The 19,159-nt window shown below is 29.6% G+C and overlaps 1 protein-coding gene across 2 annotated transcripts; it reads left to right on the top strand.

Annotated features, from left to right (window-relative positions):
* The first annotated feature begins 13,790 nt into the window (after positions 1–13,790).
* On the top strand, positions 13,791–18,669 carry LOC125370837 (extensin-2-like). 2 transcript variants are annotated; one of them, XM_048377702.1, is made up of 4 exons: positions 13,791–15,302; positions 15,447–15,706; positions 16,537–18,092; positions 18,211–18,669. In XM_048377702.1, the coding sequence occupies exons 1-3, from the start codon at positions 13,915–13,917 to the stop codon at positions 18,054–18,056; spliced, it is 3,168 nt and encodes a 1,055-aa protein (XP_048233659.1). In that variant the 5' UTR covers positions 13,791–13,914; the 3' UTR covers positions 18,057–18,092; positions 18,211–18,669. The 2 variants fall into 2 exon arrangements, with proteins under 2 accessions (XP_048233659.1, XP_048233658.1); XM_048377701.1 differs by having other exon boundaries at positions 13,792–15,706.
* The last annotated feature ends 490 nt before the right edge of the window (positions 18,670–19,159 follow it).

Here is a 19,159-nt window from a genome sequence, read left to right as displayed (position 1 = left end):
ACATTATACTTTCAATCCTTATACCAAAATAAATTTCCAATTTAAAATTTAATACTACTAATCAATTATAATACCAATTTTCCCAAAATTCTTTTATAAACATCCTTTACAATTCTACCATAATTTTCCAATATATAATTTTACTTATATAAATATGCATTTGGAAAAAAAATTTGAATAACCAAAATATAATCATTTCTCAAATAATTTACTTGAATAATTTCTTAAAATTTCAAACTAATTGGGTATAGAAAATAACTCATTTATTTATCTAACATGAACATTCAAAATTTGTATTTAAATCATTCCAATTAAACCGAATAAAAATAAAGCTAAAATTAACTTAAATAAAAACTCATTATTAAATATATAAAAAAAATTCGGGTGTTACATCTTCCTTTCTTCATGTTTCTTTTCTTTCTTTTCTTTTTTCTTTCTCCTTCCCAAATCCCCTTTTGGTCCATCTTTTTTACTTCGATAACCACTAGACCTTTAAGTTTATAATCACTGTCTTAATTAAGCCCCTAATTGTTACTTTTGGCAAATTAGAATTATTAAAAATATATAATTGCACATTTAACCTTGCTTTTAATGGAAGAAATACTAGAACTGTCCTATCGACACAACTATTTACAAAATACCAATAATTATATTTTCCACTTAAACTCCATGTTAAAACAATTTTACTTTTAGGCCTTTTTCAATAAATAAATATCAAATTAATCCTAGCACTTAATTAATTCAATTCATCAATTTATTAACTATTTTTAATTAAATTCAATATCATTTAGCTAATTAATATTTCAATCGTTTCCCATTTAAATTCCTCAAGAAAATTATTTTTATAACCTCTAAATATAAAATTTAATTTATATATTCGAATTGAGAAAATATTGAGTGTGACATTTAGAAAAAAGGTAAATCACACTTTACTTAAATTACTTATCTAATTTTATTTAATCAAACCAATTACGTATACTTTAAATAATCCTTTTATTTTTATCTAACATTAGAATTCCTCTTTAAATTAAGGACTCAATAACGATCTCTTTATAAATCATCCGATTTAAAATAAAAATTCTTTACTTTAATTGCACACATTAAAATTTTAAAACTTATAATTTTATTATTATCATCATCATCATCACAAATCCTTATTATTATTATTACTATTATTTTGTTTTCTTAGGTACGGGTATTACAGTCTAGTTGACGTTTCGTTGATATTATGAGATATATTGTTTATGTTTTATTAACGTTTGGTTGATTTTTTATTTATTGTCTAACCCATATATTTTTAGATTTTTAATTTTATTTATTGATTTGTATTTATTTAATTTTTTTATAACTGGTTGATTTTGTTGATTTTGGTTAATTTTAATTGATATATGATCTTTTTTAAAGATTTTTGGTATATAGTTGATGTTTAGTTGATTTTTAGGATATTTGACTTGAGCTTATATTTGCAAATATATTTTCTAAAAAGCGTATTTTTTGTAGACTTTTTTTCTTGAATTAAAATGTAATTATTCTTAAAAAAAGGTATTTCTGTAAAGAAACCTATAATTAATAGCGACAAAATTAATATCACATATGAATACAAATAGAATATAAAATCTATTATATATATATTAAAGCTGAAAGAAAGAGAATGATTTAACCACAACTTGCCACACAGAATTACTAAAACATAATATTTGTCACTTCTTTATAAATATTAATTTACAAAAGTTAATTATTTTCTTTTCTAAGCTATAATTGTAATGATAATAATTTTTTAAATTTAAATTTTTATATATCTTTTCTTTTTTACTATTTTAATTAATTATTTTATTTTATTTTATTTATACAGTATCTTTTGTTGTATTACAAAATCTTGCTTTACATTTAATTATTCATTTGATACATTTATTTCTATTTTTATTTTTCTTTACTTACTCATTTGAGTTCATTAATGAATTTTATATTTTTTCTATAGTTTAATTACTTTTATTATTTGGTTTTACTCATTTAAATTTAAAATTCACATTTATCTATAACTTTTTTCTTTTTCAATGATGTTTTATTTATTAATTATAGAAAGAATTTAAATATTAAATAATTTTATTATATTTTATAATTTCTACCTATAAACACCTTAAAGAAGAAAAAAAAACTTTATTTTAATAAGAAGATATTGAAGCCATTTAAATTTTTATTAAATCGCATCAACTCTTTTTTTCTTTTCTCTCTACGCTTCTATACTTCAATTTTCTTATAGTTTATATTACTAAAATTTAATTATTAACGAATGAATAATTATATTTATTGATGCATATTTTATATTGTCAAAACAATTAGAGCTAAAATATGACATTTTTTTTATATATTTTAAAGATTCTCACATTATTGATTTTAGTTTTCAATATTCAAGTCAATAGTTTATAAATTATATAAATAGAACCGAATTGGTTAAAATACACTAGAATCGGCTAAAACCAAGAAACCGGTTTAAGATCGGTTTCTCCTCAGCTCGAATTGGAACTATCTGCTCCAATTCTAACTCATAAAATAAAATAATTAATTTTATAATTTTTTTATTTCTTAAAAATTAATTAAAACAAGTTAGAACCGAACTTGTGAATCGAAATCGGCCAGCTCATTGCCACAATGTTTATTTTATATATATGCTAGAATAGTTATTATATTTATATTAAACTAATATCAATATGAAATATTTAATATATATGCGCTATTAATTATGTCGTTTATGTTAGAAATTATAATAATTTAAAAAGTTTACTAATATAATTCTTATATAAGGTATAATAAATTTAACTTTGAGATATAACTATAAAATTAATTCATAAATAAAATATATATAATTTATTAATAAAGTATAATTCCGTATAAAGCGCGAGTATTAAACTAGTTAATATATATTGTAGCTGCTCCTTGAAACCGCTCCAAAAAAAAAAGAAAGTAATATTAATGTTCCTGTGTAGAATTTATTTCTTTATTTTCTAACTTATAGAACTTTATAGTTTATTAAAAATATTTTAGTTTATTTGTGCAATCTTTTTAGGAAAGATTTTATTAAAGTATCTTGTGGCTTTTTAACATATTTTCATTTTAGGATATATGATTTACTTTTTTTCACTTTCGTACCTTATGAATATGACCTTTAGCAAATAACGGTCAAATTGTACAATACTATTAAGAGATTCTAACGTGGCAACTGCCACGTCAGCACTTGCTAATGATATTATGTATTTTGGTTATTATTTATTAATAATCATATTCACAAGGTACTAAAAAAAACTATATATCCTAAAATAAAAATATGTAAAAACCACTGGATAATTTATTGAAAATTGTCCTTTCTTTTTAATATGTACATGTTTATATTGATATTTTATTATATTAAATTTATATTTTATCAATCTTGAGATAAATTCCAACTCTAACCATAATCAATCGCAAACTAACTAACAAGCAATTCCTAAGATAATTAACAACACTATGTGCAGTCAGGCTAACTAAACTCCCAATTCCATCAATCTAATTATCCTCCTACAGAACAAATTATAAATTTAGTATTTTAATTAGTTTTTCCATTTTAATATTTGGATTATATTTTTTGTTCACCTAAATGTCTCAATAAGTTTATTTATGTATGATAAAGTATGTCTATTATGTTTTACATATTAAAATAATGGTTTAACTTATTTTAAATATAAAATGAATTAAATATTTTTACTCCTAATTCGTTGCAATTTTATTTTTATATAGTATTTTTATTTTCTTTCTATTTCTTATTAAACTTTTCTCTAAGCATTAAAAGGAAGTGTTAGATTAATTTATTTAAAAAAAAGAATTTACTCATCATTTCTTTATTTTAAAAATTATTTTTCAAAAAATATTAATACCTTCTTCTCTGTCTTTTCTTATTTTTAAAGATAGAAGGATTTTTTTATCCTAGTTTCGAGACAGATGCAAGAAAATAAAGAAATAATAAAATAATTTTTAATTTTATTAATTTTTAGTTGGATAAATAGAAAACTGAAATTTTATTATTTTTATTTTCTTAGTTTTCAAAAACCAAACAAAACTTTTGAAAAGCTGATGCTGAGAAATAGGTAGAAAATATTCTTGGCCAAAAATTCTATTCATGTTATCAAATTTAGCATTAAATTCTAACATTAATTTCGATTATAGTCACTAGTGAAATTATCAATTAAATTTATTTACATGGCGTAAATTTCAGCGATAATATAAAAAAAAGAAGGTTAAGTCAGCACTTTCACCACTAAAATATTATCATTTAAGCACATAAGATAAATAAAATTTTAAAGTTAAGAAAAAAGAAAAAAATTTATGTACTTAAATGATTATATTTTATTAATAGAATGAGTCAATAAATCTAATATTGACTTAACTTTTTATGTTGTCTCCGGAATTCACGTAATAGTAATAAATTTAGTTAATATTTTCATCAAAGGCTAAAATAGAAACCAATATTAAAATTTAATGCTAAAATTGAAAATTTAAAAACTATATACTAAATTTGATAACAAATACAGTTCAAGATTTTTTTTCACAATTAAGCCTTTCTAAAAAAAAGTATCTAAGCCAATTTAATATTCAAAATGGGTCAAAAATACTTTAACTTATAAAACTGGCTATAGATATTATTATTAAATATTTTACCGATTTAAATATTTAATTGAATAAAAATTTAAATATTAAAATTAAAAAATTAAGAAATACCAAATTTATAATTTTTGTTAAATTTAAAAAGGAACAAGCTACTATCGAGAAGTACTTTTGATGTCTAGCTAAAATGATAAAATACTTGTTTTCTTTTTGTGTCAAATACGAATTCAAGAGTATATTGATAATAAGGGTACAATTCGATCATGGTTAATATTAGGCAAAAAATATGATCCCTTAAGTTTTGACTAAATCTCAATTAAACCTCTAAACTTTAAAATAATTCCATTATATCCTTAAAAATCTAAAACTCAGAATTAATTGCACCCTTAAATGGCACCTCCGTCTATTTCACTATCTATTTCATTGTGTCCACTTAAGGTGACTAAATATTACTTCTATATATTTAAGAAAATTACAAAAATAGAAAAATATATATATTTTATTTATTTTCTATAAGAAAAATTGATCATCAACACAACCACTACCACCATTGATCACCGTTGTCCCCTATCAATACAACCATTATCACCACCACTAACTACCATCATCAGTGCTTCATCAATATAATCATCATCACCATTATCAGAGATGAGCAAATCACCCACAGGAAAATTAACTCCCAGCACCACCACCATCGCCACTGCCAACCCCCACTACAATTACCACCGCCAATCCCATCAACCAATAACAAAAAATCAAATACAGAAAATCATTGTCACCATAAATCAAATACACAATAAGATTGAAAGAGAAATCATCATAGACGATTTCTCATATTGTTATGTGTTTCTAAGAAATCCGGTAGTGTTGCCTTCACCATTTGAGAAATCAATTTGTTAAGCAATAAAGATTTGACGGCAGAACGACAACAAATCGTAACCCATCGAGTCATGACCTCGAGCTTGTCTTCTCCATGGAGTCGTGACCCTCTTTCTTCTCCAGTAAAATTAGCTTGATTACCTGTAGTAGCCGTGCAGTTGGAGAAGAAACATGGTTAGCGATAGTGGAAAGGAAGAGAGAGATCAAAAATAGGTTTGAATTTTTTTTTTTTTTGTTTTTGTAGTTTCCTTTGTTCTCTTGAAATATTTTTTGTTGTATTATATTTTTTATAAGTCTTTTTTTTGAAATATGAAAAGATAAATTTTGTAAGCAAGGTGTCGTAATATTATTGGATGTGATTTTAAGTGGGTCTTATTACTAATAGACATATTGATGGTGTTAATAACAGGGATTTAATTGTCCCATTTTAAAAATATTAAGGGTCTAAACAAGCTGTTTTAAAGTTTAAGAATTTATATTGAGACTTGATCAAAATTTCAGGGGCTTATTCGTATATTTTACCTTAAAATTAAGAATAAGTGCAGAACTTCTTATTAGTACTTATGCCCGTATTCTTTTTTTTTTTTTTTTATTCACGAAAGGGCTAATTGATAGTGGACTGCACAATAGGGAGTAGTCATCCATTACATTTATCATAAAGGTGAAAACTCTTTTAGTACATAAAAGAGATTTGAACTAGAGGTCTTTCACCCCTAATAGCAAATGTTCTTACCATTTAAACTAAATTTTAAATATTAATATTATTTTTGTATTGTTTAAAAATATTTAGAATATGAAAACAGTAGGGTCAAGCAAACATAATATTTTAGGGTGACATTTTTAGCCCAAAAATGTGCCACTTATAATTATTCTTCTTCAAGACGGAAGTGAGCTAGAAGTTCTAATTATGTAATTAGGTGATGGAAAAATTGATGGGATATTTAGATGATTAAGGAATGAATGAGAATTAGGTTGAGAATTAACAAGACGTGCATACACTATAATACATAAATGGATAACACATAATTTAAGTGTTTTTAAATTTAAATATTAATATACAATTCATATATTCTTTAATTATTTTATTTTAATAATTATGTATAATTCATTTGTCACTTATTTATAAATAGAAAGTTAGTTCTTAAAGTAAATAAATATTTTATAGTAATTAAGAAAGAAAAAGTAATGTGTGATTTTATTAAAATAAGGTTCTACATAGAAACCAAAAGCAAAAGGTAAAGGTAAAAGGAAAAGAAGAATTTTTAGCTAGGTAGTGGACAAATTGATGGGATATGAGATGTGGTGGCTAAGATTTTTCATGGAATGAATAAACTATATGGTATTTGAGTTTTTTAATTTAAATTTTAAATAATTCATATATTTAGTTATTTTTATATTATTATTATCATATTTTTAATCGAACCCAAATTCTTAATGCCATCACAATATTAAAATTTAAATTCAAAATCTTAATTATACTATAAAACACCGCTACCATTATCTACTGGCATTTAAACTATGTATTTCATATTTCATGCATAAATAGAAAGATTCTTTTAAAGTAAATATATATATTTTTTAGAAAAGAAAAGTAACGTGCAACTTCATTTAAAAAAATAGGGGTATATGTAGAAACCCGAAGCAAAAGGTAAAGGTAAAAGGAAGAGAATGTTGTTTTTCCATCTCGAAAACTACAAATCAATTGATTGTTAGAAAAGTGTGTGCCTTTATTCTACTTTATGTCCTAATCCTAAATTAATCTTCATCCTTTGTCACATGTATTAGTTTTGCTAGGGATGTATTTGGTCACTTTTTTAATTGATTACGAGTACTAATAACCAATGAAATGTCGACCCATTGACAAATTGTAAAGTTAAAGAGTTTTTCCTAGAAACAATTATGGTGATAAAAATATTTATATTTTGATTATAGATAGATAATTAATGTTATTTTAATTACTTTAGTAAGTTTATATATTTTTTATTAATTTAAATTATTAGCTAAATTTGTACATATTTTTAATTATTTATATAAATTAAAATCATATATATATATGTATATATAAATTTTTATTTAAATATCACTGCTTAAATAATAAATATAAAAAATTATAATAAACAAAATTATTATATTTTGTTCGTGAATGACTAATTTATATTACTGATTAACATATAGTATAACAATTTCTTATATTATAACAAGAAGCATAACATGCATATCTAAATTCAGTAATAATTTAGAGCACTATTGTTTTCTTTTTTTAAAGCACTATTGTTTAACTTTTTTTTCTTTTTTCTTTTTTGATGCTCCTTTGAATAGCTTTCTTGGTAAATTAAATTCATGCACTTCACCAACTATATATAAATAGATGTCGACTCCCTAACAGATTTAGAAGCATTCAACTGGTCCTATCTTCCAAGGAAGTTACATCCATGTTAGCTCTACCAAAACACAATATATATATATATATATATATATATATATATATATATATATTATATTGACCCTTTTTTTTTAAGGTAAATGAAAATAAATGGACCCTTTTTTTTACTCCTCGCAAACACGAAGAAACATTTATTTATAAATCACTATAGAACACTGGAATTAAAAGATATAATTTAAGGTTTTGAATTGGTCATATTTCTTTTAGCAGTTAATTATTTTTTTTAAATTAGTTTAAATTAAAATATATAATTACCGTCAAATTAAAGTTTTAAATACATATTCAATTGGGTCTCTTCAATAGATAATATATTTTTATTTACCATTTATATATATATATTAAGAAACATATTTAGTATTAAAGGAAAAAGAAAAAATACAGAAGGGCAAATAATGTATATAGGACAGGGAAGGTGGCTTGCAGAGGCGGCTAAGCCCAAGCGTTGGTTGTCGCAGCCCTTGGCGGACCCAATAATCTAGTCAATAAAGAGAAAAGGTAGCCATTGATTGGTCCAACAGCGACACGTCCTTGTCGTTTTTGTGGAATTTCTAGTTAACTACTTTTGTATTTTATATCTCATCTCACACAAAACAAAATATATTTTTTATTTTTATTTTTTTCTTAAAAGGCTGAAGGGTTAATAGCTTTGTACTGTACACCACCATGGGATAGTAAATTTCTTTTTATATATTTTGATATAAAAAATAATAGATTTCTAGCAATATTAGCAAATGATTGATGAGAATGCTCTAACTCAGAGATTTAAAAAAAAAATTATAATAAAAAAATATTTCCTATTTGGCATCTAATTTTTTGATAAATCACTTATATGGTTTTTTTTTTAATTCATTTAATAAGATGTACATGGCCAATCATATGCATTTTATGGTGCAATTTTAAAACTTGGGTTCCTTTGACTTTGTATTTTATATTTTGTATGGATAAAGTGGCACATGGTTTTGAAGGATTGGATGAAAGAAGAAAATGGAGTGTTCCCCCATCATTTTCAAAAGATAGATTAGATATCTAAATTTATTTTTGAAAATCAATAGTTTAAATGCATTTGCTCATTCTTTTAAATTAGAAATGTCAACTAATAGATTGGCTAACTAATAAGTGTAATAATTGTAACTTATGAGAGATCAAGTCCTAGTTCATCATTGCCTAGACTTTATTGCATATTAGTATTTTATTTGTATTAACAATCATGGTTTGCATCCTAAATTTAGGCCTATTATTATGCAATGTACATATTTTTTGCTTGCAAGCTAATAAGATTGATTATTTATTTGATCATATTTCCATCCTCAAGAGGAAACCTAAGAGTTAGGCTTTTATGTCATTTGTCAAAACATGTAACCCTTTCTCTCATTTTAATTACCACTATATAGTACAAGAAGAAATAGATAATTAATTCCCCAAGTGTAATTATCATTATTTGTTACCATAAATGTTGATATACCATAAGATATTATATGTAATTTTATTACTTAAAATAATACATCTATTAAACTAAATATCATCAAACAATTATTACCACTAAATTAATTTCTCTTTTTTTATACACTAAATGTATATCTCTAATGATACACTTAGCCGATAGTGTATAACATATATTTATCAATATTAAAATAATCAAATATCCATCAATCAACTAACAACCTATAATGTATATAAGTCTTAAGAAAAAGGTATTCTTTATAAGCATTGGAAATATGTAAATTAGAAGCAATTAATCCTGCCAAATTTGTTAAGGATTTCATCAATACAAACAATGGATTCCATATCTAAAGAAAGATAAACAATCAATTTATTATCTTGCCTTTGTTATAAATTGATAATGTATACTCTTTGTCATCACCATTTCTTGCCTCTCCTCCTATGGGTTCAAATATAATAGACGTTTTGGCATTTTCCCCATACTATTTAAGCAATTTGATAGGAGTGATTAAGATGTGAAGAAATGGAGCAAAGATGGGGACAAAAATAATTAAGGAAAAATGAATTGGAGGGTGCATGTGAAAACTCGTGGCAATTACCAAAATAATTATTGAACACAAGAAAATTGATGTTGAAGACTATGATTTCTTTTTTCTTTTTTTTTTTCATTTATTTAGTATTTAATGGGCCAACCCTTCTGCTTCCTAAGAATACTGCCTACCAATAAAAGTACTTATAGAGGGAAATTTACATTAATATATTGTCTATGTACACAAGCCAACCTTAGAATTTATTCTATATTAATTTTAGCTAAATGTTTGCTGCAGAACTTCAATTTCATATGGCAAATATTATCAAATTATGTTGGATACATATATGTGATTCACAATTTTATATTTATCCTTTTAATTTCTCTGCATAAAGTTTTTCAAGGTGTATATATATATATATTACTTCTTTATGTATTTATTGGTCCTGTTATTAATAATATTAAATAATAAATTAATTAATTAAATGAGGAATTTAAATCAGTTTGTAAGAACACATTATCAGAACATGTATTAATGATTTTAAGTATTAATTCAATTGGTTTATGAATAGATTTAGTATTCATTTTATTGTTTAAAATTCATTAGTTTTTGACTGATATAATGTGTAAAAACTAATTAACATATGTATTACTAATAATCCTTTAAAATCAAATTTGAGGGATTTATAACACTTTTTTTTTTTTAAAATTCAAATTCATGAATGCAATAATAGATAGATTCTTTTCATATATTGCTTTGCATCATTCTTAAAAAGGGTTATATAAAATGCTAAGATGATTTCATTTCCAAATGAAATTTGGGAATTTTCTTTTCTTTTTTTGGGGGTATATAGTCAAGGTTGGTAGCTTTTCTCAAAAATTACAAAAAGTAAAGAAAATAAAGTTGTTGGTTCCTAATTAGTAAAAGATTTGTCTAATTTGGAAGCTGCCATAAGTAAGGTAATACAAACAGCAACCTAATTAATTAGCATAGAAATCAACATTTTGAATCATACAAAAAAAGGGTGAAAGTATAATAAGTCCAGACAAATGCTCCTAATGTTAGGTAAAATGATGACTTAATTTCATGATTACAGAAATCTTTGCCACCATCCCAAATTAAAATCTTGATATTAAAAAAAAATATATATATTAATAATAATGATAATAATATAGTAGTAGTAGTGGTAGATAGAGAGTGGTCCTTTGATGACTGCAACATAAATAGTTATTAAAAGAGATTTTTAAGTCCTTTTCTAATATTTACCACTTAATTACACTTATCATTTCCATATTATATGCCTTGAAAAGGACTTGATTTAGCTCCCCCTTTTTTCCTCATTATTCTCCCTCTTACTTCACTGTCCTCCACTACCAAGGCTGAGGCTGCCAGTCTCTCAAAAGTCTCCTTGATATTTACTCCAAAATACAGTTTAGTCCCTGTGATTTTATAATCACTAATTCTAATCCTAAAGGTTATAAACCACTATATTTTTAACCAATGATTATAAGATCATACAAAGTTTTATTTCATTTTGGACCATAATATTTTAAGTTAGGCTTTAGTTTCTATTTGTTAATTTTTTTTTTCGAGTTGATTATATTTTAATGCTTACATTTTGACAGACACTAATTTTATAGATCAAAGTGTATTTAAAGAAAATTACAAAAGTAAAATTTTATTTAATCTCTATATCTTTCTATATTTTATGCTCCTTCAACCACCTCTATTGAAGGTGCTTCATCATACGGCATTGACAATATAATAGGATTTTCAAAGTACAACCAAAATAGGGTTGTAACACAACAATGTAAAAATGCAATGCACTACTAATGTTTTCTTTTTCTTAATAAAAGATTATGGGAGATCCAAATAGACCAGTCATCCAATAAGAAATAATCATTCTTTTATATATCATTATATTTTTCATAAAAATAAAAATTCATCCGGTACAGAAATGACTCCTATTACTATTATTAGTGTTTTTTCTGTGATTAAAGATATATTTAAGAGAGATATATTACTATAATAACATATACAGGTTTGTAATATTGATTGATTGCCACTCACAATTAAATGATTTTCATATTTTATCAATGGAAAAAACATATTTATGTGGATAACATTTTATTCCCAAATTGCTAAAGTGACAGCTAATTTAACTCGATGTACAAATGCTAATACAATACTTCTAGCTAAAAAATGACGACTTTTAAGCAAAGAGACCCATCAAAGTCGCAGAAAATCAAACTAACCCCATGTGCTTGCTATATGCTAACCAGCATTTTGGACTCCTTTATTTAGGTATCCAATCAAAATTAAATTACATAAAAAAAAAATTATTATAATTTTCATTTTTTGCTTTAAATTAGGAAAAGGGTATGTCAGATGCAGACTAATTTAACCTCCTCTGGACCATATAACGTATATTATAAATATATAAACAACCAAATAAATGATTTGTTGTCATACAATTAAGGGTAATTATAGGACAATAATTAAGGTTAAGGTTTTAGGTGGTCCAATTAATTCTCTTATTCATTTTTACTGAAGTGGGGACATGTTCATGTTCAAAGAGACTTTGCATTATTATTTCTTGCACGAAATGAAATTGGACTCACAAAATTAACTAGAAACTGCTCACTTTTACTTTATTCTTTTGCTCTAATTTTTATTTTATTTTTTGTAAATTTCATCTTTTTTTTGCTGTGTGTAGCTCAAAATAGATGCAAAAGCTGCAATACCACTTGATTGTGATTCACATGCAATCTCATAATTGAGAAATCACATGAATCATTAGAAATGTTTTTTCTTTAATCCTGATTAGTGAAGGGAAGGTGCTTATGTTGCTCAAACGTGCATTAATTTTGTTATATAAAAAGAAAAGAGAAAGAATTTATTTAGCCATCTCAGTTGTAATAATTCAGTATTGTAAAATGGCTCTCAACTGAGTTGACTCGTTTTTTGGTCATAGAAACTCATCTGAGTTTTAATTGGTCGACTCAAACTAGCAATGCCAAAATTTTACAACAGAAGAGAAAAAGAAAATATCTAAATTTTTCCCATGTTTGTGACAGCCTGTGCTCTCACAAATTTGCATATTAGTGCAGTAGTGGGGTTCTCATGTGAATATTATACAAAAATTAAATCTGAGCCATTATACTATTGCAAACTAGAAACAAATTTTGATGTGAAAAACAGCTTACTGGAGAGTCATGATCAAATTTGATGAGTGTACAGGCAGCATGAATGTGGGTATTTGCCACTTGGCATATATTTGCACAGACCATGGAAAATCAATTAAGTAATTTACCAAAAAAAACATTATATCATACACTAATATTAGGGTAGTCCAAAAAATTTTAATTTTGAGCATATAATTCAGCAATTACTAGGAGTGGTGCTACCAAAATGATGACTCAGACCTGATTGATGTCATGACCTTGTTTCTATTGATTTGTAGTGTTTCTTGTATTTGGATCTAAGATTTGTGCAAGCTTGCTAAGGCCTGCAATATACAATTTGGACAGGTAGAGGAGTGAAATTATTAAAAATATGAGTAGAAAATTCAAAATAATAATAACAAGAGGGAAAGAAAAAAGAAAGAAAAAGATGATGGGTTTGTACTTATATCTAAATGCAAGAGTAGTTGGAGATTAGTTCTCTAAAGTTTAAATAATTAAGGAATCCAAGAGATCAAGAACAGTGGAAATTTCTTTGTAAGAAAATAAAAAAGAATTAAATTAATTTTGGCCAGCTAGAGGAACCCATGTTGTTAAATTAATTAAAGAACCAAATTGTGTATTCTGGTCCTTGAAAGACAGCTTCCTTTCATGGACTACAATCCCTATAAATAGTCTTTAATTCATGCATGCTTAAACTCAACACACTCACAACCAAATCCACTTTTAACTACTTTCCCTCATCGTCTCCAATTTTGTCAAGTCTGAGACGTTGGCAGGAGAGGGCTGAATTATTCCGGCAGTCATGAGAAGTACTGGCGGCGGCCCCGCCAGGGGTCGTCTTTGGCCTCAAATGGCCTTAGCCCTGGCTGTGGTTTTGGTTTCTAGCTGTGTAAGTTCAGTGTATGGAGATGCTTATCCTTACTATTCTCCACCTCCACCAACTTATAAGTCACCTCCACCACCTTCTCCTTCTCCTCCACCACCTTATGAATATAAGTCACCACCACCACCTTCTCCTAAGCCCCATTATGAGTACAAGTCTCCACCACCACCATCTCCTTCTCCACCACCACCTCACTATGAGTACAAGTCTCCACCACCACCATCTCCATCCCCACCGCCTCCTTATGAGTACAAGTCACCTCCACCACCTTCTCCTTCACCACCTCCACCTTATGAGTACAAGTCACCTCCACCACCATCTCCTAAACCTCATTATGAGTATAAATCTCCACCACCACCATCTCCATCTCCACCACCTCCTTACGAGTACAAGTCACCACCCCCACCATCACCTAAACCTCATTATGAATACAAATCACCTCCACCACCATCTCCATCACCTCCCCCACCTTATGAGTATAAATCTCCACCACCACCATCCCCTAAGCCTCATTATGAGTACAAGTCACCTCCACCACCATCTCCATCACCACCACCTCCTTATGAATACAAATCTCCACCTCCACCATCCCCTAAGCCTCATTATGAGTACAAGTCACCTCCACCACCATCTCCATCACCACCACCTCCTTATGAATACAAATCTCCACCTCCACCATCTCCTAAGCCTCATTACGAGTACAAGTCACCTCCACCACCCTCTCCTTCTCCACCACCACCTTACTACTACAAATCACCACCACCTCCATCCCCATCACCACCTCCACCATACTACTATAAATCTCCCCCACCTCCTTCACCATCACCACCACCTCCATACTATTACAAGTCCCCTCCACCACCGGTGCATTCCCCTCCTCCACCTTATTACTATAAGTCACCACCACCACCTTCACCATCACCTCCACCACCATACTACTACAAATCACCACCACCTCCTTCACCATCACCTCCACCACCTTACTACTATAAATCACCACCACCACCTTCACCATCACCTCCACCACCATACTATTATAAATCTCCCCCACCACCCAAGAAATCACCAGCTCCTACTCCATATTACTATAAATCTCCACCACCTCCGGTTCATTCACCACCACCACCTTACTACTACAAGTCTCCACCACCACCATCACCATCTCCTCCTCCTCCTTATTACTATAAGTCTCCACCTCCTCCTTCACCATCTCCTCCACCACCATACTACTACAAATCACCACCACCACCAACAAAATCACCAGCACCAGAGCCATACTACTACAAGTCTCCACCACCACCTAAGAAATCTCCTCCACCTCCTTACTACTACAAATCTCCACCACCACCAGAAAAATCTCCAGCTCCAACACCATACTACTACAAGTCTCCACCACCACCTAAGGCATATCCTCCTCCATACTACTACAGTTCTCCACCACCACCCAAGAAATCTCCTCCACCTCCTTACTACTACAAATCTCCACCACCACCAGAAAAATCTCCAGCTCCAACACCATACTACTATAAGTCCCCACCACCACCTAAGGCATATCCTCCTCCATACTACTACAATTCTCCACCACCACCTGTTCATTACCCTCATCCCCACCACCACCATTTCGTAGTGAAGGTAGTAGGAAAAGTTTACTGCTACAGATGCTATGACTGGGCATATCCAGAAAAGTCACACGGCAAGAAGCATCTCAAAGGTAAATTTATTTTTTTTTAATTAATCATCAGTTGCGATTTTCGATGTCTGGTCCTTTTAACCTCTTTTTTAAGTTTAATCATTATTCATTTAATGCAAAACTGGCAGCATAATCTTAGCATCTGGATATGTTTTCTTATTAAAAAGCATATAGTTTTATCGGACATTGCAGTGCAGCCATTTTTCAAATTTTTGATGGCGGCCAATATTTTGTCCATTAGGCATGTGATTTAATGCTGGATATTAAAACATAATTTTTTTTAAAAAAATTATTTTTTATTTTTTATTTTTATATATATATATTTTTTTTATTTTGGCATATATTAATTACAATTCTTTTTATAATTATTAATGTCTATTGTCTCATAATCAAGGCACCATTCTTTTATGTTTGTCTCAGAAAATGGAAGTGGCCTTAAATTAAAACTGAATTACTTCCAAAAACACATATTCCTTTCTTTTCATGTAGATATCATGACATGGTTTGGCCTGTCAAGGCAATATTAAAAAGAAAAAAAAGTAGTTCCATGTAACAAAAGAATAATAAACAAGTAATTGAAAGAGCTATAAAATTAATTATGCATGGCAGGTCCAATCAGTCTACTAAAGTAGCTATTGGCTATAATTGAATTTGATTAGGAAAATGTCTAAAAACGACAGTGAACTTGAGCAATTATTTATCAAACAAAAAAGAAAAGGTTGCATATGGCAAAATTAGTTATAGTAATAGGTGACAAAAAGGTATTATATATTATCTTTTTGGTTGACTTGTTGGGCAAACACTTATTATTATTATTATTGTTTTTTTTGTTGTATTGGTCATTGGATCAGGTGCTGTAGTGGAGGTGACATGCAAGGCAGGCGACAAGGAAGTTAAGGCATATGGCAAGACTAAGATCAATGGCAAATACAGTATCACTGTTGAGGGCTTTGAGTACAAAAAATATGGAGGCAAGGCTTGCAAGGCTAAGCTCCATATGGCACCCAAACACTCATCATGCAGTATCCCCACTAACTTGCACTCTGGCAAGAAGGGTGCTATGCTTAAGGTGAAATCCAAGACTAAGTATGAAGTTGTCCTCTCTGCTGAGCCTTTTGCTTATGGTTCAAAGAAACATTACAAGGAGTGTGAGAAGCCTAAGCCTAAGCCTAAGCCTAAGCCTGAGCCTACACCTGCTCCTTACTACTACAAATCACCGCCACCTCCTTCTTACTATTACAAATCACCTCCACCACCGGTGCATTCTCCTCCACCACCTTACTACTATAAGTCTCCACCACCTCCATCACCATCACCCCCTCCTCCATACTACTATAAATCACCTCCACCACCGGTACATTCTCCTCCACCACCATACTATTATAAATCTCCACCACCTCCATCACCATCACCCCCTCCTCCATACTACTATAAATCACCTCCACCACCAGTACATTCTCCTCCTCCACCATACTACTATAAATCTCCACCACCTCCATCTCCATCACCCCCTCCTCCATACTACTATAAATCACCTCCACCACCGGTACATTCTCCTCCTCCACCATACTACTATAAATCTCCACCACCTCCATCACCATCACCGCCTCCTCCATACTACTATAAATCCCCACCACCACCAGTACACTCTCCTCCTCCACCTTACTACTATAAGTCTCCACCACCACCATCACCATCCCCACCACCTCCTTACTACTACAAGTCTCCACCACCACCATCACCATCTCCACCACCTCCTTACTACTACAAATCTCCTCCTCCTCCTTCACCATCTCCTCCACCACCATACTACTACCACTCACCTCCACCTCCAGTCAAATCACCACCTCCTCCATACTACTACCACTCACCTCCTCCTCCAGTGAAATCACCACCTCCCCCATACTATTATCACTCACCTCCACCTCCAGTCAAATCACCACCTCCCCCATACTACTACCACTCACCCCCTCCCCCAGTGAAATCACCACCTCCCCCATACTACTACCACTCACCTCCCCCACCAGTGAAATCACCACCTCCTCCTTACTATTACCACTCACCTCCACCTCCTGTGAAATCACCTCCTCCACCATACCACTACCAGTCACCTCCTCCACCGATGAAATCACCTCCTCCACCATACTACTATCACTCACCTCCTCCACCAGTAAAATCACCACCTCCTCCATACTACTACCACTCTCCTCCACCTCCTGTAAAGTCACCACCTCCTCCATACTATTACCACTCACCTCCACCCCCTGTGAAATCACCTCCTCCACCATACTACTACCAATCACCTCCACCACCAATGAAATCACCTCCTCCCCCAGTATACATTTATGCCTCTCCTCCACCACCATACTAGGCTCAAAAAGCTCAGTCACATTCCATTTTCAATCATGTAAGTAAAGTTTACTACCCTTGAAGCTATGATCATCATTCTTTTATTACAAAGTGTATAGATCATACAGTTTATCTTAATGTATAAAATCTCATTTGTGCTCATTATCATTTTACAGATTTTAGTTTCAACAAAGTAATAAACGAAAGCTCCAAGAGTGAAAGATGTGAATATCAAGCTTCTTGTCCAAGTTCATTCAATAAGGATCTGAATTTTGCATCAATGAGCTATAACATCAATAATTCAGGCCAGACTGCATCAATTTCTAAGATGGCCATTTTGCACCTCATGATCTTGTTTTGTTCAAGTAGGAATGGCTTAAACAATTTACTTCTCCAAATCAAAATTTGGAAGTGAGATTAGAGAGAGATGGAGGATTGGACTTAGAAATGTCCGTTTTTAAATTATTGTTTTTTATTTATTCATCTCAAATTTGTTAATCAGTGTAATTATAGGGTACAGCCTTTGTTTGATTGGGGCTTTCTCTATTTATTGTGAGGAATTGTTTCTTGGAGCTTCTTGTAGTTTGTGCACTCAGATTGTTAGCAATAAAATCAAGCATTTTTCTGTCACAAAATCTTACTTCTGTCTTTCTCCTACCAGCCATTTCCATTCCTGCAACAACTCACTATTCAAACGTGGCTTCAGTTTGCTTTTATATATATATATACACACACATACAAACATACACACATTATGATCTTTACCTCTACGGTAATTAGGTAAACAATTACGTCTGAAGTTCTGATTGAATTCTTCTGGGGTGTTAGTGGCTGTCAGATATCTCTCTTTAATAGTGCTTAATTCTTTCTGTACATTCTTTGAAAAGTGGAAAGTCCAAGAAGAATAATACAAGCCTCCATCTATTATTGAGCAACTCACAATGTGTCCTATCTAAAGAAAACTTAAAAAAAGAAAATGAGGAGTAAGAATTAAGCGATTGAATGAAGTATCAGAATCAATATAATCCAAGATTTCATATATGGTTGATTTAGTCTGATTAGCAAGCTGTACAACATAAATATTAAAGAATACTTTAAAATGGAGAAGGTGCAATGAGTTGCTTG

This window comes from Ricinus communis, chromosome 8 (assembly GCF_019578655.1).
Source record: "Ricinus communis isolate WT05 ecotype wild-type chromosome 8, ASM1957865v1, whole genome shotgun sequence".
NCBI classification, from domain to species: domain Eukaryota; kingdom Viridiplantae; phylum Streptophyta; class Magnoliopsida; order Malpighiales; family Euphorbiaceae; genus Ricinus; species Ricinus communis.
The sequence above is the reverse complement of the archived record's forward strand: the minus strand, read 5'-3'. Positions and strand labels throughout refer to the sequence as shown.